The 27725-nt window shown below is 48.2% G+C and overlaps 1 protein-coding gene across 11 annotated transcripts; it reads right to left on the reverse strand.

Moving 5' to 3' along the window:
* Positions 1-4847: 4847 nt before the first annotated feature.
* Positions 4848-27214, reverse strand: POMK (protein O-mannose kinase). Of its 11 annotated transcripts, none has more exons than XM_067721608.1 (6): positions 25804-27214; positions 23619-23712; positions 22629-22698; positions 18312-18614; positions 8448-8507; positions 4848-8326 (listed from the first exon to the last, which is right to left on the reverse strand). In XM_067721608.1, the coding sequence occupies exons 2-6, from the start codon at positions 23679-23681 to the stop codon at positions 7737-7739; spliced, it is 1086 nt and encodes a 361-aa protein (XP_067577709.1). In that variant the 5' UTR covers positions 23682-23712; positions 25804-27214; the 3' UTR covers positions 4848-7736. The 11 variants fall into 11 exon arrangements, with proteins under 11 accessions (XP_067577709.1, XP_067577716.1, XP_067577711.1 ...); XM_067721615.1 differs by having other exon boundaries at positions 22629-22783; positions 25804-27211; XM_067721610.1 differs by lacking the exon at positions 25804-27214 and adding an exon at positions 25633-25779.
* Positions 27215-27725: the final 511 nt, after the last annotated feature.

Genomic DNA, 27725 nt, shown 5'->3' on the forward strand with positions numbered 1-27725 from the left:
TCACATCCTTTTATATTCCATATCAATTATATTGTGGGACTTCCCTGGTGGAGCAGTAGTTAAGACACCTCACTCCCAATGCAGGGGGCCCGGGTTCGATCCCTGGTCAGGTAACTAGATCCCACATGCTGCAACTAAGAGTTCACATGTCACAACTAAAGAGCCAGAGAGCCACAACTATGGAGCCTGCCTGCCACAACTAAGGAGCCCGTCTGCCACAACTAGGGAGCCCAAATGCCACAAATGAGGAGCCCACGAGCTGCAACTAAGTGCACATGTGCCAAAACTAAGAATGGCGTAACCAAATAATTAATTAATTATTGTGGCTATAGTTATTTTAATACTTTTGTCCTTTAACCTTTATAATAAACTTTAGTGATTAACAAACCACCATATACAGTATCAGAATATTTTGAATTTGATTAGGTACATACCTTTACCAGGGTGATTTATATTTTCATATGCTTTCATGTCACTAATGTGCATCCTTTAATTTCAGCTTGAAGAGCTCCTTTCTGCATTTCTTGTGAGGCATGTCCAGTGGTGATGACCTTCCTCAGCTTTTGTTTGTCTGGGAAAGTGTTTATCTCTCCTTCCTTTCTGGAGGACAGCTTTGCTAGGTAAAGTATTCTAGGTTGGCAGTTGTTTTCTTTCAACACTTTGAATATATCATTCCACTCTCTCCTGGCCTGCAAGATTTCTGTTGGGAAATTCTCTGATAGCTTTATGGGGGTTCCCTTGTATATGAGGACTTTTTTTTTTTTCTCTTGCTGCATTAAAAATTCTCTCTTTATCTTTGATTTTTAGACAGCTTTATTTTAATGTCTTAGAGAAGATTCAAAACAAAAAGATTCAATAATCTTTGGGGGGACCTATTCGTGAACCTGAATGTCCAAATCTCTCCCCAGATTTGGGGAGTTCTAAGCCATTATTTTTTAAAGTAAACTTTCTGCCCCCTTTTCCCTTTCTTCTTCTTCTGGGACTCCAATAGTGCCTAGACTGTCTCTTTTGATGTTATCCATAATTCACGCAGGATTTCTTCACTCGTTTTCATTCCCTTTACTTTGTTCTTCCCTGAGTGAATAATTTCAAATGATTTGTCTTCAACTTCCTGTCTTACTGAGATAGAGAACAAATGACATGTCTTCAACTTGCTGTATTACTGAGATTCTTCTGCTTGATCAACTGTGCTGTTGCTCTCTATTGCATTTTTCATGTCATTCGCTGTAGCATTCAGCTCCAGAATTTGCTCGGCTCTCTTTTATGAGTTCTAGCTCTCTGTTAAACTTCTTGTTTTATTCATGTATTATTTTTCTTATTTCATTGAATTGTCTTCATGTTTTCTTGTAGCCTGCTGAGCTTCTTTATATCGACTAATTTGAATTCCTTATCTGGCAAATCACAGATCTCCACTCCTTTGGGATCAGTTACTGAAGAATTATCATGTTCCTTTATTTTTCATGTCCCATGAAGTGTTGAACGGCCATCTTCACATGTGAAGAGGCAGCCATCTCTTCCAGTCTTTAGTGATTGGCTTTGAAGGAGAAATAGCTTCTGTCAGTTCTACCAGGGATTCTGAGGCTCTTCCAGAACTTTTCTATTGATATACCTGTTTCATATTTCTTGATCCCTCCTAGGGGGAATTCTTAAGATTCTCTGCCTTCTCTTTATCCTACAAAGCTAGGCTGAGTGCTGAGAGCCTCCTGTTTGCTTTCCCTTGGGCACTGCTGAATGTTCAAATCTGTGTACTTTCTCCCAATCCTGCAGAGTCAGGATTTCTGCACGTGCTCACCAGGCATCTGCAAAGGTTCACTCTCACCACCTTCTGGGGTGTGCACAGGGATCCAGCCATGGGTTAGGTGTGTGTGTAGGTGAGTTATACAGAACACTGGGGATGACTTGGTTTCACATTTTAAATTACCATTAAATCACCGGTCCCCAACCTCTTTGGCACCAGAGACCGGTTTCATAGAAGACAATTTTTCCACAGACCAGGGCCGGGGGGATGGTGTTCGGATGTTTCAAGAGCACTACATTTATTGTGCACTTTATTTCTGTTATTATTACATTGTAATATATAATGAAATAATTATACAACTCACCATAATGCAGAATCAGTGCAAGCTCTGAGCTTGTTTTTCTGCAACTAGATGGTCCCATCTGGGGGTGATGGGAGACAGTGACACTTGAAGTGTGTTATGTCCAGTCTGCTCCATAATCTCATTTTGGTTGCTGTCACTGCAGAAAACCCTGCTTCACAAAGAAAGGATGTTGGAAATGGAAGCAGGCTTTTCAGTGCTTTTGTGGCAGCCTCAGGATATTCCGCCTTGACTTTAATCCAGAACGTATGGAGATTTGAAGTTGTCTCAAACATACTTTCAAGGCCACCGTCATTTGTGATCTCAAGCAGCTGATCCTCTTCGAGCACCGGCAAAGTCGATTCACCTGGTTTACTCACATATGGGTCGCGGATCCATTCGTTCCCAGTTCGGGGGTCTTTTGTGGTTGGGAAGTAATGCTCAAACACTTTTGAAAGCTGAGACAGGTAATCATGCACCAGATGGGAGAAAGAAGGCCCTGGCTCAGTCTCTTTCAAAATCTCTGCTAATGTTTGAAACGTCAAAAATCCCAATGTTCACTCGTCGCCCCCATAATTCCAGTTTGGCTTTGAATGCCAACTTGAACACAGTTGTCCTTCTCCCCTGAAGTGACAGACTGACTTCTTTGAGCAGGTTGAATACGTCACACAAGTAAGCAAGTTTTGCGACCCATTCCGTGTCACTGAAATGTGCTGCCAGTGGTGACTGTTTTTCTAAAAGAAATCTCTGGAGCGGCTCTCATAACTCAAAAACTCTGGCCAGTGATCTACCCTTAGAAAGCCATCTCACCTCTGTGAATAAGAAAAGACGTGTGTGCTCTGTGTCCATCTCCTCACAGAGCTGCATGAACAGACGTGAGTTAAGGGTGTGTACTTTAATGTGGTCGATAATTTTAATCACATCCTTCAAAATGTTAAGTTCAGGTGATGGGCTTCCCTGGTGGCGCAGTGGTTGAGAGTCCGCCTGCCGATGCAGGGGACACGGGTTCGTGCCCCGGTCCGGGAAGATCCCACACGCCGCGGAGCGGCTGGGCCCGTGAGCCATGGCCGCTAAGCCTGCGCATCCGGAGCCTGTGCTCCACAACGGGAGAGGCCACAATGGTGAGAGGCCCACGTACCACACAAAAAACATTAAGTTCAGGTGACATTTTTCGGCTAGCCAGCATTTCTCTAAGTGCGTAGACTCACATTCAGAAGTGACCTCTTGGACCTGAGTAGTGAAACCAGAAAGCCGTCCAGTCATGGCAGCCACTCCGTCCGTGCATATACCGACACAAAATGACCAATTCAGTTTTCCTGATATGTAATCATTCAAAGACTTTAATAGTTCTGCAGCTGTGATGTTGGCTGGCAACAAAAGTGCACATAACATATCCTCATACACATCCTCCTGAAAAATATATTACACAAAGACAAGCATTGCTGCCTTGTTGTCAACATTGATAGACTTGTCAACCTGGATTACGTACCATGGTGCCTCACTAATCCCCTCTAACAATTGTGCCTCAATATCCTCTGCTATTTCATCAATTCTTCTAGTTACAGTGCCAGCCAAAAGAGGAACATGTGCCACCTTTTGAACTGCAGCCTCTCCTAAAAGTTCACGACCAATGTCCTTCGCAGCAGGCAGGATCGACTCTTTACCAGTAGTAAAGGGCTTAGCTTTAGCAATGTGGTTAGCCACTAAGTATGATGCTCTCAGTGCAGACACATTTGATGAAGTGGTAGACTTCAATAATTGAACTTCTGTTCTTTGTATTCATTTTTTTTTCTTTTGAAAAACCCCAAAGACTTGTCTTTTAATGCAGGGTGCTTGGTCTCCATGCGGTGAAGCTGTTTTGAAGGTTTCATGCTTTCATTGGATAGCCAATCGCCACATATTATACAAAGCAGGCTTGGAGAATGTGAATCACCTGTTGCAATGAACCCGTAACTTAAGTAGGACTCTTGGCATTTTCTTCTAAATGCAGCTTTCTTTTTGTTGGCAGTCTTAGAGTTTTCTGTTGTCTCATCATTGGGTCTTTCCACCTTTTCAAAGAAGCTCTCCAGCGATGTTTGTTTTTTACTCACGTGGGCTAGGGTTAGCTTGCAGGCTTACCAAAACTGTGACTGAGACAAGTGTGCAGTGCAGGAAAGAGGCACGGATGGAAGTGGTAAATAAAATAATGGGCGGGCCACACACAGACTAAAATAAGTGTCGGATTCTGACTTAGAGCCCGCCATCAGATGCAGCTGTACGATTGAAGTACCATCAACTCACTTGCCACTATAAAGCCTGCCACCAAAAGCAGCGTAGTTTTCACTTACCACTCACTCATAGGGTTTTGATATGAGTCTGCAAGCAATTGATTTATTATGGTCTCTGTGCAGTCAAACCTCTCTGTTAATGATAATCTGTACTTAGAGCCGCTCCCCAGCGCTAGCATCACTGCCTCAGCTCCACCTCAGATCATCAGGCATCAGATTCTCATAAGGAGCGCGCAACCTAGATCCCTCGCATGCACAGTTCACAGTAGGGTTTGCGCTCCTATGAGAATCTAATGCCACCGTTGATCTGACAGGAGGTGGAGCTCAGGCGATAATGCAAGCAATGGGGAGTGGCTGTAAATACAGATGGAGCTTCGCTTGCCCGCCGCTCACCTCCTGCTGTGTGGCCCGGTTCCTAACAGGCCACAGACTGGTATTGGTCTGTGGCCCCAGGGTTGGGGACCCCTATGTTAAATGATTAAAAGTCATATGAGAATAGTGATTACTGAAACTGACATTTATTTTTAAAATAATGGGGGGAGGGTGGATACATAGAGGACCTTTTTAACACATCCTGCGTGAGATAAGCTTTCCACCCCACTCCCACCTCATGTGCCTCGTTTTAAGAACACTCACGTGTCCTGTCTCTGCTGAACGATTTACAATCCCTGGAGGCTCTCCGAAGCTTGGGGTGTTGGTAGCATCACATGAGATAAAGAGAAAACACACTATAAACCACATGGTAGTGATGATTTTTTTTCTTTTTTTTGGCCACACCACGTGGCATGCAGGATCTTAGTTCCCTGACCAGGGATCAAACCCTTGCCCCTGGCAGTGGAAGTGTAGAGTCTTAACCACTGGACCTCCAGTGATGTCCCCATAGTGATTTAAAAAAAAAAAAACTTGGAATAAGGTTAGTAGAGAGACCACTAAATCCTGGGCTGTGCTTTGAGAATGGCTCACCTCATCTGCCTCTTCTCCTGATTATACTTTTGCTGAATATGTGGGCAATGAACTCACCTAGGTTTTAGTGAGCATGTAACTTCCTCTTATGATTTTGCAGTTCTGTTGGTACTGAAGATTGAACCTGAAGGGCCAGGGCCAGTTTGGTGTCTGGCACTGGCATGGTAAAGCATCAGGGAGAACTCAGAGGCAGAGCAGAAGTTGGAAATGCCTCTCACCAACTCTCTCATTTAGAAATGGGTTTGTCTGAGGCCACACATGAGTCAGAGGCAGAGCTGGGATGATAACTCAGGTCTTCTGATCCTGACAGCGTCCCCTCCCTTACACCATGCTGTTCATTTTAGCTCTATCATCAATATTTAAAAACAAATTCATTTGAAACAATGTTTTGCTCCCAATGCAAAGTCACCAAACCAAGAAAACCCTCAAACCAGAATTACAACATGAATAGGGTAATTTCAAATCAGCAACTCCACACAGTAACTACTACATCAAGTGAAAAGGGTCATAAGAGGTACATGGTCTTGTGGCAGAGGTGGGGGGGGGGTTTCCAGCTTTATTGAGATATAATTCACATACCATAGAATTGTCCCTTTTTGTACAATTCAGTGTTACCTAGTATATTCAGAGTTGTGCAACCATCACCACTGCATCATTTCTGGACATTTTCATCACCCCCAAAGAAACCCTGTACCCACAAGCAAGCACTCCCCATTCTTCAACCCCAGGCCCCTGCCAGCCTCTAGAAACTACTGATTTACTTTCTCTGTCTATGGGTTTGTCGATTCTGGACATTTCATACAAATGAAATCATACAAATGTGGTCTTTTGTGACAGCTTCTTTCACTTAGCATATTCATCCATGTCGGAGCATGTATCAGTACTTCTTTCCTTTTTATGGCTGAACAACGCCTCATGGAATGGATGGACCACATTTTCTTTGTTTTCTTTATCTATTCACCAGTGGATGGACATTTGGGTTATTTTCATCTTTTGTCTCTCACGAATAATGCTGCTATGAACATTCATGTACAAGTTCTTTTATGGCCATGTTTTCAATTCTCTCAGGTAAATACTGGGGAGGGGAACTGCTGGGTCATGGTAACTCTATTTTAACTTTTTGAGGAACTGCCAGACTGTTTTCCAAAGCAGCTGGAACACTTGACATTCCCACCAGCAGTGTATGATGGTTCCAGTTCTCTACATCCTCACCAACGCTTGTTACTGTCCATCCTTCTGATTACAGCCGTCCTAGTGGGTTCTGGCAGCATTTTTATAACAGAAAGTAGCAGTTAATATACTCTGGGCAAGCGTATTCTCTGACGAACCATAGGACCCACAGGACCCGATCAACCACAGGCAGTAGAATAGGGATAATACTGACAATACTCCCTATCCCACTGCCTCGGTTGCCCTCCCTGACAGTTAAGCACAGTGGTTCTCGAAATGTGGTCCCCAGACTGGCAGCACCAGAATCACCTGGAAACCAGTGAGAAATGCAAACTCTCGGACTCCACCCAGACAGACTGAGTCAGAGCCTGTGGGTCAGGGCCCAGCTCCCTGTGACTCCAGTGCCTGTGAGGCCTGTGCAAGCCAGGGGCAGGCAGCTGGCTGCACAGCATCTCTGCCCCTCAGTCAGCTTTAACCCCCTTACTGGTGATGATGACTATGCACCAAACCCATCATCCCCTGCAAACAAGGATGACAGTGACCAAGGAAAGAGCTACTTGAAGGATTCAATCATGCAACTCAAGTGGAAGGGCTTGACACCTTCCAGTAATGAGTGACAGATACTGTTGATATAAAATGTTCACAGTAATTAATTCTGGACACAGAAAATCCAGCTGGAAGGTAAGTAGGAATTTCACAAGCACCATCCAAGGCAGTAACATAATCTCCATCATACTTGATATTTTAAATGTTCCTTATCCATTCAAAATTTCAAAGAACGTGCAAGCTCGCTGGGAAGGGAATGGCACGGGAGCTTCACAGAGCAATCATTTGAAATGGTAGAGATGCCTCATCAGTACCAGTGAAATACACCGCAACACTCACCTAAAAAAGCGAGTACTACTGCTCGTTTCTTCCGTACACTGCAATTTAAAAACCTCTCTACACACATTTCTTACAAGCTTACACATTTAGGTGTTAGGGAAGCCTCTTTGTAGCTCCATTTTTGTTACTTCCTTCAGATACTGGCCAGACTCGCTGCTTCTCTGCACCTTCGCCTGAAGCCAGGCTCCCATCAAGCCCAGTTTGCTCTGGCTTAGTAACTCCTGCCAGGCGGCCAGGATAGGGAGCCGCTCACTTGTGCACGCGGATGGAAGAACCACGGGTCAAAGCAGCAAAAACCTCACCATCAGAGCGGAACCACTGTAACTCTTCCATCCGATCCTTGACTCCCATACCTCACCGACTGCACTGGTTTTTACAGCATCTCTCTTGTCTGAGATGTCGCGGTGTCTCTGAGTAGATTCAAAACCTTCTGGTAAGTGTCCAGGACGTCCTGAGCGGTGGGTCTCTCTGCAGGCGTCTGGCTCTTACACGCCTTGTGAATATCAAACAAGTGGAATCGGACCATGTCGCTCCCTTCTACATGCCCCAGAAGGAAACTGGAGACATCTGGAATCTTCCAGATGTCGATCTTCTCATCATACGCGGGCATGAGGTCGTCGTGAAAAGGCACGTCCTCTCCGTAGGGCCACAGCTGCTCTGGGGCCACGAAGTCCCCGCGAAGCTCCCGGTGGCCGCACTTCACCAGGGCCCCGGTGCTGCGGTTCACCAGGGGCAGGGCGTCCAGGTCGTTGAGCACAATGCTGAAGTTGGCGGTCAGCAGGTACTGGGACAGCGTCTTGGGCAGGTCGCTGGAGTCGCACATGACCAGCGTGCCCAGGGGGCTACGGTGCAGGAAGTCGATGATGGCCACGTAGCCCAGGGCCAGCTGCAGCCTGTGCTGCCATGTGTTCGTGCTCCGGTACTTGGAGAGGTTCAGCGTCGTCTCCAGGCTGCTCAGGGAGCCTAAGGGGTGGTACTCGGTGAGGATGCTGTTGTCATCCTCACAGTAGCCCAGCAGCGTGACAACGTGTTCACTCTGCAACGACTTCAGCATCCGCAGTCCGTGCAGGAAGTCGTCTCTTACCTCCAGCCTGGTGAGCCGCGACAAAGCCACCTTGCGTTCCTTCCACTCGGACAGAAACACCTGGAACACAGCCACAGAGAACGTCAACCCGGAACCCTTGTCAGCTGGTGAGCCAGGAAGCAACACGGCAAATGCCTCTCAGTGTCAGACGTGGTGCAGAGGACACAGACATTAGCGAGGCACAGACTGTTCCAAAGACTTGCTAATAAGCAGGACCAGATGCCGGGTGAGGCAAATGCCCTGTCAGCGCGAAGGCCCAGCGCGGAGGAGGCTGGGCAGCTGGTCCGGGTGCTGAGGGCTGTCTGGAGAGCCCACGGGAATGTCCTGGAAGCTGGTCTGTGGGATGACGGGGCTCGCAGGCCAGCTGTGGAGAATGGGGGGCACTCCCAGGAGAGGGGACGGCACGAACAAAGGCAGGGAGTAGCAGACAGACCAAAGCAGGGCAGCACAAAGCGGGGGTGGGGCGGGGCGGGAGAAGGCTGGAAAAGTGGTGAGAGAAGGCTGGAAAAGTGGAGAGCTGGAAAACCCCACACAGGGACCGAGCCCAGCCAGCCCATCACACACAACGCCACCATTCGCTTTAAAAGGTGTCAGAGCAAACCACAAACAGGAACGACTCTACGTAAGGAACACATTTTTACACGGTCCGTGGTTTTGTGACTTCAGCTGTAACAGCAGGAGCTGAAGTGGCACACACTGGACCTGCTGTCCTGGCACACAGCTGGCAGAGGAGCCGCTGTACCGCACAGCCTTGGATTCCTATTTCTATCAGCTGGCAAAGAAGAACCACAGGGGAATTCCCTGGCAGTCCAGTGGTTAGGACTCTGCGCTTTCACTGTCATGGGCCCGGGGTTCAATCCCTGGTCAGGGAACTAAGATCTGTGAGCTCTGTGGCTTAGATAGATAGATAGATACACACATACATAGATAAATAAACAGATAAATAAATAAAGTGGTATGGAAAAAAAAAGAAATAAGAACCACTGATCTTCTGCTCGAGTCCCCAAAGGGAAGGCAGAAGGTTGCAGAAGAGACAACAGGATCCGGGTCAGGACTCCACCGCACCAGGTGGCTCCTGACTCCGTGGGCTGTGTCCCTCTGGCTTCCTCTTCTTCATTGTTAAAATAAAGCTTAAGAAAGCAACTTGGGGCATATTTATCAAGAGCCTTTAACATTAAAATCTACAATCTATCTAAGGCAACAATCTGAAATACCTGAAAAGCTCTAAGAATAAAAATATGGCATTATTTATAAAAGCATAACTGGAAGTTATCCATCCATCAAAAATCCGGGAGCAGTCCGGTTATGCAGGACCACTCAAGGAAGGTTACAGGGCTCAGCAAAATGCAGACCCTGATAGGGTTTTCACAGATAAAAGTCACGTTACAAATGAAAACGATACAAAGTGTTTTCATACCATTGTTCTAACTGCATAAAACAAGGCAAAATTACATAGGAATCGAAGGATTTTTGCTGTTCTCTTTATATGCTTTTTTTTTTTCCTTCATATCTTTTGGTATAACTTTTCCAGAATGAATATATATTACTTTTATATTTTAAAACATTTTTTTAAAGAACTAAAAACTACTATTTCAAATGGAGGTGGGCTAGAGGACTGTGAAGATTTATTTTGGGCCTGAGAATGGAGGTTCCTTATGGAAAAACCCTTTAACTGCTGTTGACCGTTTATTCAAAAGAGAAATCTTTCAAGACCTTCTCAAAAACCCGAATTTGAGAAATTTCACTATGGATAATTTCTATTAAGAAGCCATATTTCTCTGGCTGCTACAGTCACTGTAAGTTTCATGAATATATATTTTATTTATTTTTATACAGAACACATTTTATTCTCTCCATAGATCTGCACCAGCACTGTATTTGATCTCTGACTCCAATATAAAAATCCTGTTTCTGGGCTTCCCTGGTGGCGCAGTGGTTGAGAGTCCGCCTGCCGATGCCGGGGACACGGGTTCGTGCCCTGGGCCGGGAAGATTCCCACATGCCGCGGAGCGGCTGGGCCCGTGAGCCATGGCCGCTGAGCCTGCGTGTCCGGAGCCTGTGCTCCGCAGCGGGAGAGGCCACAACAGTGAGAGGCCCGCGTACCGTAAAACAAAACAAAACAAAACAAAACAAAACAAAACAAAAACCCCGCTTCTGTTGAGCCCATCACTCCCTTGGGCTCCCCTCCTGCTCGTGTCGGCACCAGCACTAGCAGACGGCTTTGGTGTCCAGGCCCATTTTTCATACAAAACAGTAATCACTTTAGAGAAGCTGCCACGGTTTACGCATTTATTCAACAAGAAACGCGGGAGACGTTCGGCACAGGCCTCGTGACTTCCTCCTGAACCCTCGTTTATGACAAATCCATTTTTGTGCCTCAGATAAATGAAAGATTAACTACTACTTATTATTAAGTAGTATTAGTCTCTGGGATCTCTCACAAATATCTGAAGCCTCCAATATTACATATTTGCAAGTTAAAGGTTAAGAATCATTTCTCAGAAACCAACTTTACCTTTTTTTTTTTAGTTACAAAAATAATCATGAATACTTTTCTTGGTAGAAGTTCAAATACAGAAGGAGTAGAACTCCTTCCTCTGCATTTACTCCCAACCCAAAGGAAACTAGCTAACTATTTGGCTGGCAACCTCCCAGAAGTTTCTCTATGCGTTTACATGTATTAATGTCCATTTATAAAATAGCATTTGAGTTTATTATGTAAAGTGGGAATATGACAAATATATTGCAGGTGGCTTTTTTCATTTAACAGATGCCTCAGAAATCTTTCCGTAATGTATATATAGATCTAGGTCATTCTTAAAGCTGCAGAATATTTCACAGTATGGGTGTACTACTTATACTGGTATATTTTCAGTTTTACAGATGATCATTTCTTTTTTTTCAAACTAAAGTATGATATAATAAAAATTCATAAAATTTGGAACAGATGCTGTCAGAATGGATTAGGTTCTTTTTTCTACACAGCTCTATCATTTTACATAAACATTTAATAAGATCTTATGTAATCTATTTTTAAAGACTTGATAGACATTTAAACTATTTCCCATTTATTTCCTAGTAACAACAATTCTGCAATGAATAGCCTTATATTTACATCTCTGTGCACATGTGCAAGTGCTTTTATAAGCTAGGTAAGTAGACGCATCACTGAATGAAGACGAGGTACTATCAGGACCCTTCAAAGTACCAACATGTACTTTCACCAATCGTGTATAAATCTTGTGTTCTAGAGCCTTAACCACACTAGGCGTTACCAATCTTGGTAATCTGTGCCAATCTAATGGTTGAAAAACATTTTCCTGTTCCAATCTGTATTTCCCTGATTATTAATGAGACTGAGCACTTTTCACCCTCTGGGCATTTCTGTATTTCTTCTGTGGAAAGTCTGTTCATTGTCCTTCAGAGTATTTTCTCTAGGGTTGTTTGCTTTGTGCTTATTAATATCTAGTTCTTTATATATTATTCATGTGATCCTTTATTACAAATGTAAAGACAAATTTTAGAAGATAATTAGCTTATGTGGTCTTCTGTAGTACAATGTCAAATATGTCTTCATTCATTTAACAAGTACTTATGTCAATTAAAAAAACTGAAATAAATCCCTGCCCATATGCAATTTACATTCTAGTGCAGGAGGCGGACAAGAGAGAAAATAAATAGGAAGTGTGTAAAGTACATTAGAAGGTAAAACATGCTTTGGAGAAAAATTAAGCAGGGAAGGGTTTACAGCTTTACTAGCTTGGGGAAGCTCTCACTGGGGTGAGGCTCGAACAGGAGCCTGAAGGAGGTGGAGCATGGAGCCACGTGGCATCTGGGACCATGTCCCAGGCGGGGAGGACAGCAGGGTAAAGGCCCTGGGGTGGGATATGTCCACGGGCTGCAGTGTCTGAGCAGGGGGAGGGGAGCAGAGGCTGGGAGAGGCCTTCAGTCGCCGAAAGGACTAGCGTGAGACAGGGCACCCTACACGGAGGAGCTGGCTGCTGTGTGAGAGCATCTGAAGGGGCAAGTGTGGAGGCAGAGAGCGCACTCTGGAGGCTGCCGAGATAATCAGGTACCAGGCACAGAGGCCTGGGCGGGGAGGGGGCCGGGAAGAAGCCGAGGAGCGGCCAAATTCCAGGTCTCTCCTGCGTGTGGAGACGCTGCAACTTGCTGAGGGACTGAACGTGGCTGTGGAGAAAGCAGGATGACAAGGGTGCCTCCCTGGGCGGGGAGGGATAAATTAGGAGTTTGGGATGAACATATACACACTACTATATACAAGACAGATAATCAACAAGGACCTGCTGTGTCGCACAGGGAACTCTACTCAATACTCTGTAATGACTATATGGGAAAAGAATCTGAAAAAGAGTGGATACATGTATATGTATAACTGACTCACTGTGCTGTACATCTGAAGCTAACACAGCATTGTATATCAACTCGACTCCAATATAAAAGAAAAATTAAATACAAAACCAAAAACAAAGGATGCCTCCCGGGTTGTGGTGTAAGCAGCTGGACGGATGGGGTTGTCCTTAGGGTGATGGGGGCGGTGAAGGAGGAGCCGGCTAAGGGGATGGTCTGTGACACACTCAGGCTGAGAAGACATTCAACATCCAAGATGCGGGGTAGGCAGGGGATAGAAAAGTCCAGAGTTCGTTCAGGGGATAAAGATACGGGGCTGGACGAGGCCACGCTGGCAGTGCGCACAGAGAAGTCCAAGGCTAAGAGGATGAGGAGGTGGAGCCTGCAGGGGAGACCGAGGGGCGGACGCTGCTATTTCATGCCACGCCTGCGCTCCCGCCAGCCTTCCACAGTAAAAACAGATCACACACGGCCCTTCTAAGGGTTACACAAAACGAGAGGGCGACAGAGTAAGGGCTGAATCCATTCTTCTGATGGGAGCCAACTCAAATGTTACGGCTTTTTAACATACCATACCTTAATTTTAAAGGAAAAACCACGTAACTGAGAAAACTCTGCTGGAGGGTTGTGCAGCTAAGTACACAGATGCTGCACGGGGCCGCACCACCTCCGCTCCCCCAGGTGGACACGAGTGGCCGGGATGGTGCCTGGTGTCCGCAAAGCACGGTGGAGTGTCCGCCCCCAGAAGCACCGGTTCTACTGCAGCCCTTCCTCCTCACGAGCACTGCTGCCCAAGTCTGTGGTTCAGAAAACAGGCAGCCCTGAGACGTGGCCGCTGCTGTCCTTGAGCGGCTGGCAGAAAACGTACCTGTCCGTTCATCTTGGGTTTAAAAATCCAAAAGGGCTGAACCCACTGTCACCTGCAGGCGTCAGACGGGACAGCGGGGAGGGGCAGGTGAAGGGCCTTCACCCTGGGCTCCAGCTCCTTCGAACATCCGAGCTGGATGTGCTGCGTTCATAATCAAAGGGCAGAAAAGGAAAAGCAGGGGGGCAGTCGGCCTTGCCCCCAAACCAGCTGCAGGAAAAGATCTGTGGCCCCAGCAATTCCAAACACAAACCAGAGACACAGCCTGGGGAAAGGGGGGAGGGTGGTGTGCTTGTATAGTGAGGAAACTGTCAAAGATAAGCCAGTATTTTTTTTTATGTGGATTCAGCAATGAGCCTTTGTGTTCAGGCCCCTAAAATTTGCTCTATGAACCTGCCACGGGCTAGACTTGCTCTATGAACCAGCCACGGGCTAGGTGCTGAGGACACACAGGTAACTGGTGTCTGTGCCCTCAGGAAGCTTGCATTTATATGAGACAACAAACCAGATGCCAGATGGGAGGGTCCACGGCAGGGGGTGAGATGGGTTTAGAGAGGGATGTCAGGGAAAGCCTCTCAGAGAAGTGACATCTGAGCTGAGATCTGGACATGAGGAGTCGGGCAGATGGGGAGGAAGAGATTTCAGGCTGGGAAAGGCCCCGAGGTGAGAAAGGGCTTGTCTGATCAAGGAACAAAAGAAAGGGCAGGGTGGTGGCAGGGTGGGGTGAGGACCCGGACTGGTCTGGGTGAGTTTAGGAGGAAGGTAGGGCCCGGGTTTGGGGTTTTTCCTAAGGATGCTGTGGGTTTTAAGGAAGGGACATGTGTGGTCTGAAGTGTGTCTGCAAGACGCCTGCCTGGGGCTTGGGGAAGGGCACAGGTGGGCAGGGAGGCCGGTTCCAAGGCCAGGGACACAGGGGTTACCCAACAAGTTGGGAAATGTTTTGAAAACATACCTGATGGAACTTGCTCTTGGCCTAGTCAGGGGGAGGGGGTGAGAGGATGCAAGCTGACTCCCTGGTCTGGCCGGCGCCACTGGGCGGAGTGCTGGCATTTACTGAGACAGGAGGGCTGGGGAAGAATGGGCTTCAGAGGGGAAATTACCAGGAGTTCCACCTTGGTCACACTTAGATTCTCAAGAGACTTCCAAGTAGACAGGTCAAGTACAGGTGGATACACAGACCTGAAGCTCAGGGGAGAGGGACGGGCTGCAGGTATCAAGCTGGGGGTCGCCAGCCCATAAAATGCATTTAGAGCAATGGATAGATTAAATCACCTAAGAGTGCATCCCAAGAAGAAAAAGAAGGGGACCCTGGAAGCCACCGGGAGGAATAAGGTTTCTCAGCCTCAGCACCAGGGCCACCTCGGGCCGCGCAGCCACCTGCTGGGGATGGGGCCGTCCCCGCGTGGCAGGGTGGTCAGCAGCGCCCCTGGTGTCTGCCCACTGGACGCCCGTGTCACTTCCCCATGCCCAGCTGTGACAGCCACATTGGGGTCTCTACTCATTGCTAAACGTCCCCTGAGGAGTAGCCTCGCCTCTGGGCTAAGAACCGCTGCTTGAGGCAAGAAGAGCGAACAGGAGAAGCCAAGGGGAGAGTAAATAGGAAGGGCTGCCCAGGGGAGGAAAACCAGAAAGTCAAGGAGCCCGGGCTGCAGGAAAGGTCAAGTGAGAGGCAGGCAGAGCAACATCTGGCCAGGGGTCAGCGGGAAGCTGGGTGAGAGTGTCTCCCTGGAGGTTGGTGTTTGGGAGCCTCTCAGGAGGAGGATGGAAGGGTGGATGGGTGAGGAGGAAGCAGAGGGGAAGCAACAGGGAATCACGGGAAGAGGGTTTTCTCTTTGAAAGCGCGAGCGTTTGTGTGTAGCCGGTAGGGACCACCTTCAGAGTGGGGAAGAGCGATGATGTAGGGAAGGGGCAATCATTTAAAGGGAACTTGTGAGCAGTCAGGGACGACCCCGGAGCTGGAAGGTTTGTAGGTCGGGTGGGCAGATGAGGACAGGGCCTCTGGGTGGCTTCTGTTTTCACAACATCTTAGTAGCAAGATCACCAGCTAAGGAAACATCTAAGGAAACAACGAGGGGGTTGTTAAAGGAAACGTCTGTCTCAGAGAATGGGAGGAAAAAGTAGCTAAGGGAAAAGAGCCTGACCCCTGGGCTGTGCTGAGGTTTGTGGTCGCGCCGGAATGGCAGGGTTGTGACGTTCCTCTCTGCCTCCAGGACAGCTGCCCAAGTGCAGATACACAGCTGGCGTCAACCGGGTGTGGGGCTTTCCCCGCCAGGCAGGATGGAGACAGAGATGCAGGGAGATGTTGCCAGTGTCTGCGCCAGAGTGACGAGGACACAGCAGCAGAATCTGCTGCTGGGTGAGTCGGAATGCAGACAGGTGGGAGAGGGAGAAGGGGGTGAGATCAGCCCACCGAGGCCCCGAGGAGTTACTGAAGCCGGGGCGCCAGGAGGGGCGGGGTGGAGGTCAGACAGGGATGTCAGGAACTTTGGTCACAGAAATTCCTATTGAGAAACTATGCCCCCAGAACGGGTGCCAGAGAGGAGGGATGCCCACGTAGGCGGGGTGGCAGGATTGTGGGAGTAGGTGCCTACACAGAGGGTCAGGGGACTGCCCTGGGCTGGACCATGCACAGGCCCTGGGGTCCCAACGGGGCAGGACAGATGGGGCTCCCAGTGGAGCTGACATCTTGCGCTCAGAACACCTGTGACCCAAGGGCAAGTTTCAGCCAAAGAAACAAAATCTCAGTGTAACAGCCCTTTACCTTAACAAACAAACCACATTCCACATTGTTGAATCTAGTGGGCTGGGTGTCATCTGTGAGGTTCCGTAAAATCAAATCTGTCCTCAAACAATAATCTGCCACCATCGAAGCTACTCAGAAACATCCTTCAGGGTAAAAAGCAATTCCAAAAAAAATTCCAAAAATGTTCTGAGCGAGCACAGCAGCATGGAAGCAAGCGGGCAGCCCTCAGGGTCCCTCTCCAAAGGAGACAGAAATTACCTGGCTGTGAGTCCTCTACTGCTCCCCTCCCTGGTGACCGCTTAGCCCAATGCTGTCAACACCCCCAAATCTCCATCCCCGCCCCCGAGTGCCAGACTCGTACACCCGACTGCCCGTGTCCCTGCCTGGCCACCTGAACGGCTCAGGACGGTCACCTCACACACTCACAAGGCCTCCCTGAGCAGGTGACGCGGACCCTGTCCTCCCTGCTGCCCCAGCCGGGTGCCTCCGTCATCCCCTCCCTTACACCCCACGTCCAGTCTACTGGGACGTCCTACCGCCCCCACCTTTAAGATACAACCAGAACCCACTGATTTCTTACCGTGTCCGGCGCTGACACTCATGTCGAGCTGTAGCCACCTGTCACCAAACTCCCCACGAGCCCGGCCGGGTCCGCTCTGCACACAGGCCAGCAGTCCTCCCCTCCACTCACGCTGCCCGAGGTGGTGCCTGCGGCCAGCACCCCTGGGGCACCCTCACCTCTGACGCCTTCCTCGCATCCTGCCTCTGGTCCTGGACAAGCAGGCACATCCCACCCAGGGGCGTCTGCTGTGCCCAAGTACCACACCATTCTGACCACCTGGAGTAACAAGCCAGCGGCTCTTCCCTTGCCCCACTGGCTCAGAGCACGTCACTAACACAGCTTCCTACGCACCTGTTTCTTGTCTTCTTGACTGTCTGACTCCCCAGCTGGCTTCAAGGGCTTCTGTCCACTGCTGCACCCCCAGCAGTGGGATCAGCCCACCGAGGCCCCGAGGAGTTACTGAAGTCGGGGTGCCAGGAGGGGCGGGGTGGAGGTCAGCACCCACTACAATGAGCACCCACTACAATGAGCGGGCGAATCTGAAGAAACCCGTTACCTTCCCGTCACCTGGCTTCATGGTTTCACCTCACATTAATTCCCCTCCCTTCTTCCCTCTGACTCCCTCCTTCAAGGTGAATCCTTTCCCCATTCAGGGACGCAGCTGTCTATCCAGCTGCAGCCCTGCCGTCACTCGCTGCGTCCTCACAGAGGGTCTGTCCTGTTCAACACCCTTCACTGGCTTCTGGAGTCACCCTGTCTCAGTGCAACCACTGCGGAAATGCAGCCCATGAGACGGGGCTCTGGAAGCTTCTACGTGAGAACTGAATTCGCCCCTTTGCTTTCTCTTTTTAAAATAAAAAATTTTTAATCAATATAATACCACTATAGAGTTTGAAAAATAAGAACGAAAAAAACTGCCCCAAATCTTCCTTCACCATAACACACTTTCTATCATTTTAATATTTTTCTCCATATATGATCTTGCAGATGAAAACTGCATATTGTACAGTTTTCTATTTTGCTTTTCTACTTATCATAATGAGAGCTTTTGCACGTTGCCGCAGAGGGTTCCTAACTACACTTACTGGCTGTAGAATATTCTACAAGTGGTTGGACCATAACTTAACCACTGCCCTGTAGTTATGACTTCTAGTTTTCTATTACTGTCAACAGCGAAGCAGAGTACTCCTTGGTGCATCTAGCCGCTTCCTTCCTTCGCCTCCCTCTATAGGATAATGTCCCAGCTGGAGGCACTGGCGGCCACACGATGCCAGCCCCCCTCCCGCTGGGCCACTCGCTGCCCCGGGCGGTGAGCCAGGGACTCACTCTCTTCACGGCTCCTTCCCCGACATGCTTCATCTGCCTCACTTCTGTCCTCAGCTGCTCGCAGGACAGCCACGGGGAGCAGTTGCTCGTCGGCCCCATCCTGAAGTGGCCGTAGGGACAGCGTGTGGGGTCCTCCGTGGAGCGCCGGGGCGAGATCAAGAGCCAGTCGAGGCACAGGTAGAGGAGGGCGTTCATGAGGGCCATGGACAGCAGCAGTCCCACCACCGGGGGCACGTCCCTGGGCGGGGGCCCTTTCCTGCCCTCCTGGGGCCTCGTCTCCATGGCGCTGGCTTCTGCGAGCTCCTAAAACAGGGAAACAGGGAGTAGTCACGGTCCATCTTACTTCAGGAAGGACTGAGGGTGACACAGCCTCCCGGGCCTCAGGGTCACCGTGAGGATCAGAGAGGGTTTGAGAGCAGCCTTGCACCAAACGCTCGATGCCAGCTCCTCCCAGAATCGTTGCTTCCTATTACAGCTTCGAGCAGAAGGGAGTCTTGGGTCTGACTTTGTCTCTGTCTCCCTGCAGCTGTCTGCGCTGAGTAGATACGCACTGAACAGTTAGTAAGATGAAAGCAAACTGTGGCTTTGTGAGTCCAGTGGGGTTGGGGCAGGAGGTGGACAGGAGAGAAGCTGGGGTCGGGGTATGGCTGGGACTCTGAGGGGTTGGGATGTTCCTTGCAAGGTACTCAAAAGCCCCCTGATGTTTTTAAGAAGCAAAGGTGTGAAAGGTGCCCCAGGGTGGGAGGCCCCAGCGGGAACCCAGAACGAGCACTGATGAGAACGCAGGGCAACACGACCAGAGGGAGACGGGCGGGCGCACAGGTGAACACCACGGTGAGGCAGGGGCGCTCACCATCCAGTGGGCTCCCGTCCGGGAGCAGGTGCGAGGCCCGGGGTGGAGGCAGGCGTTACCACCCGGTTGCCTCGGTGGAGGGTGGGGAGGGACCTGGACATCGGGAGCGGGACACTCAGGGTGCCTGGGGCGGATGCTGGTTGCCACGCGCAGGGAGCATCACTACCCCGACGAGCGACGTGGCTGTACCACTGTGCGCTGGCTTAACCACAGCACTGGGGCACACGGGACACCACTGACGGCACAGACCCTGTGCCAAAGCTCAACAGCCAACGTGCAGGCCTGGCCCCTCGGCAGCACCTGGCCTGGCTGACCACTCCCTCCCTCCTCCTGAAAACGCTCTGCACTCGGCTCCCAGGAAACCACTTGCAGCTGGGACCTGGCCCCCACCCTCGTTCCCGGGGTGGGGAGATCTCCATGCCCATCCGCTGAGCTCCAGGTGTGAAGCCCAGTCCCAGCCTCCCCAGAACTCCACACCTGCCTTCCTGACACCTCTACTTGGAGTCTGGTGGACAACTCAAAAATAATATTTCTCCTCCACAATAAAAAGACAAATAACTCAATTTAAAAACGGGCAAAGGACTTGAACAGACATTTCTCCAAAGAAGATATACAGATGGCCAACAGGCACATGAAAAGATGCTCAACTTTAATAGTCACCAGGGAAACACACACCAAAACGACAAGATCCCACCTCACATCCTCTAGGATGGCTATAATCAAAAAACCAGGCGGTAACAAGTGTGGATGGGAAACCCTCATACATTGCTGGTGACAATGCAAAATGGAGCAGCCAATGTGGAAAACAGTCTGAAGTCCTCAAAGGTTAAACACAGAGTTACCACCAAATCTACTGCTCGGTATCTACCCAAGAGAACTGAAAACATACATTCGTGCAAACACTTGTACATGAATGTTCACAGCAGCATTATTCATAACAGCCAAATAGTGAAAGCAACCTAAATGTCCATCAGATGATGCCTGGATAAACAGAACGTGATGTGTCCACACAATGACATAGTATTCAGCCATTAAAAGGAATAAAGCACTAATACATGCTGCAACATGCATTGAAAACATTATTCTCAGGAAAATTAACTAAGGGAAATAGCATATGATTCCATTTATATAAAACTCCAGAACAGGGAAGTCCAGAGACAGCAAGTAGATCAGTGGTTGCCAGGGCCTGGGTGGAGGCGGACATGGGGAGAGGTAGTTGATGTGACAGGATTTCTTTTTGGATGATAATGTTCTGGAATTAGTGGTGACGGTTGCACAACCTTGTGAATATACTAAAAATCATTAACTGTACACTTTAAAATAGCAAATCTATAGCCTGTAAAATATATCTCAACCTAATTTTTAAATTGAATTATAGTTGACTTACAATATTGTATTAGTTTCAGGTGTACAACATAGTGATTCAGTATTTTTCTAGATTATATTCCATCTAAAGCTACAGCAAGTCCACTACCTACGAACGAGTTCCATTCCAAGATAGTGTTCGTTAAGCCCAACAAAGTTAGCCTAGGTACCAAACTAACACAATCGGCTATAGCACTGTACTGTAATAGGTTTATAATACTTTTCACACAAATAATACATAAAAAACAAACACAAAAAATACAGAAAACATTTTTAATCTTACAGTACAGTACCCTGAAAAGTACAGTAGTACAGTACAACAGCTGGCACACAGGGGCTGGCATCGAGTGAATAGGCAAGAAGAGTTACTGACTGGAGGAGGGAGAGAAGGTGGGAGATGGCAGAGCTGAAGGATTGTCAGCAATAGGAGACGGAGGGCAAGCTGCCATTTCACTCACGCCTGACGATGATGGAACATAGGTTCGCATCTTTGAAAGCTCGCAACTTGAAGGTTCATGTGTAGGGGACTTACTGTATTACAAAACAATGGCTGTATTCCCTGTGTCGTACAATTATCCTTGTTGCTTACCTATTCTATACATAGGAGTTTGTAACCCTTAATCCCATACCTCTACCTTGCCCCCTCTCTTCCCTCTCCCCACTGGTAACCACTGGTTTGTTCTCTATATCTGTTTCTGTTTTGCTATATACATTTGTTGGTTTTATTTTTAGATTCCACATATAAGTGACATCATACGGTATTAGTCTTTCTCTGACTTATTTCACTAAGCATAATACTCTCTAGGTCCATCCATGTTGTTACAAATAGCAGAATTTCATTCTTTCTTATGGCTGAGTGATCAGAAAACCTGAATAGACATTTTTCCAAAGACAATATGAACGGCCAACATATGAAAAGATGCTCAGCATTGTTAATCATCAGAAATGCAAATTAAAACCATAATGAGATATCACCTCACACCTGTCAGAATGGCCATCATCAAAAAGACAAGAGACAATAAATGCTGGAGAGGGTGTGGAGAAAAGGGAACCCTCCTGCACTGTTGGTGGGAATGTAAATTGGTGCAGCCACTATGGAGAACAGTGTGAAGGTCCCTCAAAAAACTAAAATTAGAACTACCATATAATCCAGCAATCCCACTTGTGGGTATATATTCAGCAAAAAAAAAAACCCACTAATTCGAAAAGTTACATGCACCCCAATGCTGACTGCAGTTCTATTTACCATATAAATAGACATGGAAGCAACCTAAGTGTCGATCGACAGAGGAATGGATAAAGAAGACGTGGTATGTATTTTTATGTATATATAAAATCTCAACATTAAAATATAAAAATACTTCCTGGGCTTCCCTGGTGGCGCAGTGGTTGAGAATCTGCCTGCCAATGCAGGGGACACAGGTTCGAGCCCTGGTCTGGGAGGATCCCACATGCCGCAGAGCAACTAAGCCCGTGTGCCACAATTACTGAGCCTGCGCGTCTGGAGCCTGTGCTCCACAACAAGAGAGGCTGTGATAGTGAGAGGCCCGCGCACCGCGATGAAGAGTGGCCCCTGCTTGCCACAACTAGAGAAAGCCCTCGCACAGAAACCAAGACCCAACACAGCAAAAATAAATAAATTAATTAATAAACTCCTACCCCCAAATCTAAAAAGAAAAGGGAAAACTTTAAAAAAAAAACAGAAAAGGGAAACCTTTAAAAAAAAAAAACAACTTCCCAAACTCAACTCTTCCCCTCAAATCTGCTGTTTTCAGTGTTCACAATCTCAGTGAGTGACAACTGTATTCTTCCAGTGACAAGGCTGCAGGTGAAGGGTCAGGAGTGACACTCTTCTGCTGAGCAGGGAATTTTAGAAGTAATGGACCCTTCTACGGGTCAGTGTACTCTTCCTAATGAGAAGAGAACACGCTGCTTTGCTCATCCCTGCCGTCATGACGAGGTGCTCGAGAGACCCTGGCTCTACTCGACTGCTCCAGCCTCATTTAACAGCTCCTTTCTCGAGACGATGCCACATGCTCACCCGCCACCTGAGTCCTGTCAGCAACGTCCAGCAATGCTGCAGGGAGTTGTCTGCTCACCTTCCTCACCGAGATTCCGGGCCCACATCTTTCTCTCCACCTCTCTCCCTCCAGGCATCTTCCAGGACTCCTGTGGACATGATGACAACGTTCACCACTCAGGCCTCACGGTCTCTTGAGCTTCTTCCACCGACGCCTGATTCTTAGAAGGTGACCTTAAAGAAATGGGCAAAACCACGGCCATCTCTCCTCTGTAGCATTTAAAGTGACCAAGAGTGTGTCAACTTAGACCTGAGGTCAGGGAGCAGAGAACTATTTTCTGCAAAGGATCAGACAGCAAATGTTCAGGTTTAGGGGCCAGAAGCGGGAATCGAGTGGCCACGGCACCGTGATGAGCGGGGTGAGAAGCAGTGGTGCCGAGCGACCAGGTAACTGTCAGAGTTATTTCATCTCGTCGTCAGCAGCAGCCAGGCCATGCTACACAAGTGAGCGAGCATGACTGTGCCCCAACAAAACTGTGTTCATGGAAGCTGAGATTCGAATTTCACATGCCACATGTTCTTTTGATTTTCCCCCCAACATTTAAAAAAGTGAAACGCATCCTCAGCTCACAGGCTGTACAAGAATGGGTGGCGGGGAGCAGCCAGCCAGCCCAGCTTAGGTGACGGCATCCCTCTGGATGTCGTGGGCCCCCCTTCCATTCCACGCCTTCCACGCGGTCTCGTCCCCGCATGTGGCTCTGGCGGCTGTGTACACGCCGATTGTTTCAGGTCTCTTCTATGGCCTGGCTCTTTCTCCTACACTTTGCTCAGTTGGCCTCTCAAGGTCTGCAACATCCATACCTGAATTCTGTCTCTCCGGTCGCCAGCATGCCCACTCCACAGGGTTCCCCTCTGTGACGGGCACACAACCAGGTGACTTGATTCTTCCCTCCCCGTAGCCACTAGACCAACCAGTCACCACCGACAGTCACTTGTCTCTGCAAAGCTCCCAAATCTGCTCACACCCGATCCCCCCGCCCCCGTTCCCCCGCCCTGGTCTAAGCATCACCTTCCTGGGCTTCTGCAACGCTTTCCTACGCACTCTCCCACTGCTTTCTCTTTTCCAATCCATTTTCCTCACCGACTAGGATCTTTTTTCTTTCCTGAAATGTTTCAAGCATAAAGAAAGTTAAAACGTAAGATCATGAGCACCCATCCAGCTTTGTCAAGTAATACTGCATCCCCTTGTTAAAGAAATAACCTATTACAAACATGGTTGAAGCCAGGGGCCCCTCGCAGTCCTATTCTGCTCCATCCCAAGAAATAGTCCCCATCCTCAAGTTGGTTTGTCAGTAGTTCTCAAACTGTGGTCCCTGTACCTGCCGCAGCACCACCTGGAACTTCTGAGAAATGCAGGTTCTTAAGTCCTTGCCCCACACCTACTGCACCAGAAACTCTGAGGTGGAGCCCAGACATCTGTGTTAACACACGTGACGTGGGGGTGCAAACTGAACTTTAATAATTTCCATGCGTGCTTTTTATTCTCACCACATGAGTACGTACCCATAAATAACAACACATAATACATGTATGTTTTCAAACTTTATATTAATACAAGCAGTGTTGTACTGTTCGTCCCTCAGTAACCGCAGGGGATTGGTTCCAGGACCCCGTGCGAAAACCAACATCTGCGGATGCTCAAGTCCCTCATCTAAAATGGCGTAGAATCCCTCTGTATCGGGGATGCAGGACACAAAGTCCTCTTATGACTTGCATTTTTAAAAGCCCAGCATTATGTTTTTGAGGTTTATCGAAGCAGATACATGACGCTCTACTTCACTCTTTTGGATTGGCTATACCGCAGCTGGTGATTCAGGTTTGCACACACTTCCTGTGTACATGTGGAAGGTTTACACAGGGTCTTTTTTAAAAAATCATTTTATTTATTTTTGGCTGCGTTGGGTTTTCATTGCTGCGCACGGGCTTCATCTAGTTGCGGCAAGCAGGGGCTACTCTTTGTTGCAATGCCCGGGCTTCTCATTGTGGTGGCTTCCCTTGTTGCGGAGCAGGGGCACAGTAGTTGCGGCATGTGGGCTTAGTTACTCTGCGGCATGTGGGATCTTCCCGGACCAGGGCTCGAACCCGTGTCCCCTGCGTTGGCTGGCAGATTCTTAACCACTGTGCCATCAGGGAAGTCCCACCCACTTCTTAAAGAAGTCATTCACCCACTCTATCACCTTATGGTCTTTTTTTTAAAGATTTATTATTTACTTAATTTGTTTTTGGCTGCATCGGGTCTTAGTTGTGGCATGCAGGATCTTTCATTGCGGCCGCGGGCGTCTTTCTAGTTGTGGTGCCCAGGCTCCAGGGCGTGTGGGCTTTGCACTTTGCGGCAAGAAGGCTCTCCAGCTGTGGTGTGCGGGCTTAGTTGCCCCGCGGCATGTGGGATCTTAGTTCCCTGACCAGGGATCGAACGCGCATCCCCTGCATTGTAAGGAGGATTCTCTACTACTGGACCACCAGGGAAGTCCCCTCCTTTTTCTTTTAAAGGCATATTTCTGTAGTATGTTGCCCAGAGTTAGGGAAGAGGCTGTAAGGCTGAGGAAATGTTCTCGCCCAGAAATAAGCAAAACGACACTGAAAGCTTCTACAAATTAAGAAATAACGATTAAAGGTCCAGGTGGGTAGGAGAAATTCAGGCACTGTTTAGACACAAAGGATTTCTGACAATAAGAAAAAACTGGCAACAGGAAAAAAGTGGTTCCCACTGCTATACACTCACAGCTTAATTTAAAAAGAAAGAAAAGCAATGGAACAAAATTGGTTTTTACCAGCTACAGAATAATTTACACAACCAACCAGAGAAGAAATGATGAATTAGTGCCCCCCCCCGCCCATACAATTTTGGTTAGAATCCCATTTTGCCAACAAAGCACAGGTACATTAATTATTTTAAATATTCCGGATGCCTGCTTAGCCTTAAGGTTCTTTAGTAAAGGTCAAGCAAGGGTGGAGAAAACAAGACCACCAAAGAACACGGCTTAACCCTGCTTTTTAAAAAGGGGCAGCAGACGATTCCAGACCTGGAGGCGGTGGCAGCGCGGCACCAACAGAGGCAGGAGCTGAAGCCTGTCCCGGCGGCGTGTCCGTCGGCTCAAGTCCAGCTCGGGCGCCGGGCAAGACGCAGCCCAGCTACCCCCGCGCCCGCCCGCCGCCCCTACCTGCCGACCCCTCCCCCGGCCCGCCGCCCCTACCTGCAGTCCCGGTTCCCGGTCTGGCTCGCGGCCTCCTGCGCCTGCGCGGCCGGAAGCGCGCCCAGCAGGACCAGCGCGAGGGTGCGCCCTAGTGTCGTCCTCCCGCCGCCGCGCACCCGGAGGTCGGTCGCCGGAACGCAAAGCCAGTGTCGGAGCGCACCCGGAAGCAGCGCCGGCGCCCCCGGCCGGCTCCTGTGGCGGCTGCTTCTCTGTCAGCGCGTAAGGGCGGTGACGTGTTTAGTCCGGACGCGCAGCCGGGCGCGGGTGCCGGTGCGGAGAGGACTTGTACGATCTAGACGCAGCAGAAAGCTCCCGCTCAGCGCAAGGCCGTGCTTCCAAAGGGCGGTCCTCAGACCAGGTGCCGACGCTTCACGGCTCCAGGGAACTTGTCAGGAGTGCGAATTCTGGGCTCCATCCCAGACGGGGCTGGGGCCAGCGCTCTGTGCTTTTACAGGCCCCCGGGGGTGCCCGTGCTAGACGTCCACGTTTGTTTATGCGTAACTTCATTCTGGAAAAACACTAGGTGAATGCGGAAAAATGCACCCAGCTGAGCCGCGCTGCGTAGGAACGCACAAAACACACGCACGCACCTCAACATCTCTCAGTGTCTTCAGTTCCTGTCGTGAGCCACAGCCATCCACATCTGGTGTTTCAACTTACCAGTGGGTTTCGGGTAACTCCCCATCGCTTCACAATAATTCACAGGCTGCAGCCCTTCCAATGCCCATGTCTAGAACTGAGAAATATAATAACCAAAACAAAAAACTCATTGGATTGGTTCAATAGTAGAATGGAGATGACAAGAGAAAAAGTCAGTGAATTTGAAGACAGATTAATAGAAATGATCTAATCTGACCAACAGGGGGAAAAAAAAGGAAAAAGAAAGAAAGAAAAAAAGAACAAAAGGCACCTTCGGGACAATAACAAAAGGTCTAACATTCTTGCACTGAGAATCCCACAGAAGAGAAAGGGCTGAAAAAATGTTTGAAGAAGTAATGGCTGAAGATATCCCAAGTTTGGTGACACCTACAGATTCAAGAAGCTGAGCAAATAGGGTAAATCCAAAGACATCCATGGCCAGACACATCAAAATCAAATTACTAAAGACAAAAATTTTGCAAGCAGCCAGAGAGAGATGACATGTAGGTGAACGACCATTCTAATGACAGGAAGTGACATTTCTCAAGTGCTGAAAGAACTGTAAACTCAGAATTCTGTATCCAGCGAAAACATCTTTCAGGAATGAAGATGAAATAAAGACCTTCTCAGCTGAGGAAAACTAAACAGAATTTGCAACCAGCAGAACTAATCTAAAAGAACTGCTGAAAGAAATTTCTTCAGGCAAAAGGAAAATTATACCAGAAGGAAACTTGGAACATCAGGAATGAAAGAAAAGTAACAAAAATAGTAAATCTCTTGGTAAATGTAATAGACTACTATTCTTGAGTTCTTTAAAATATGTTTGGTGGTTGAATGCAAAAAAATTGTCTGATGGGGTTTTCAATGTAAGTATAGGTAATATATAAGACAGCTATAGCATAAATGGTGGGGGTGAGGAGACCTATACCGTGGTAAGGTTTCTACATGCCAATTGAAGTGATAAAATATTGATATAAGTAGGCTGTAAAAAGTTGAATACGTATTATATAATTCCTAGAGTAACCACTAAATAATAATAATAGGGAATAACAGGAAAATCTCTGATCACTTGGCAATTAAATGATACACTTCTAAATAATCCCTGACTGAAAGAGGATGTCTCAAGAAGGGAAATTAGAAAATATTTTGAGCTGAATAAAAATAGAATGTATAGCATTAAATGCTTATATTGGGGAAAAATCATCATCTAAGCTTGGATCAATCTAAGCTTCCACCTTAAAAAATTAGAGCATGTACTATACACTAGAAATTTGCTAAGAGAG

This window comes from Pseudorca crassidens, chromosome 21 (assembly GCF_039906515.1).
Source record: "Pseudorca crassidens isolate mPseCra1 chromosome 21, mPseCra1.hap1, whole genome shotgun sequence".
In the NCBI taxonomy this organism is placed as follows: domain Eukaryota; kingdom Metazoa; phylum Chordata; class Mammalia; order Artiodactyla; family Delphinidae; genus Pseudorca; species Pseudorca crassidens.

Excerpts from the sequence above, each read along its gene's own strand:
- POMK (XM_067721608.1), bottom strand. The coding sequence starts at position 23,681 with ATGGATTGGAAAAGAGAAAGCAGTGGGAGAGTGCGTAGGAAAGCGTTG. Across the intron at positions 18,615-22,628 it reads CCGGAATCTCGGTGAGGAAG|GAGCTCGCAGAAGCCAGCGC; the intron begins GTGAGCAGACAA and ends TCCCTGTTTTAG. Across the intron at positions 8,508-18,311 it reads GGGAAGGAGCCGTGAAGAGA|GTGTTTCTGTCCGAGTGGAA; the intron begins GTGAGTCCCTGG and ends GCTGTGTTCCAG.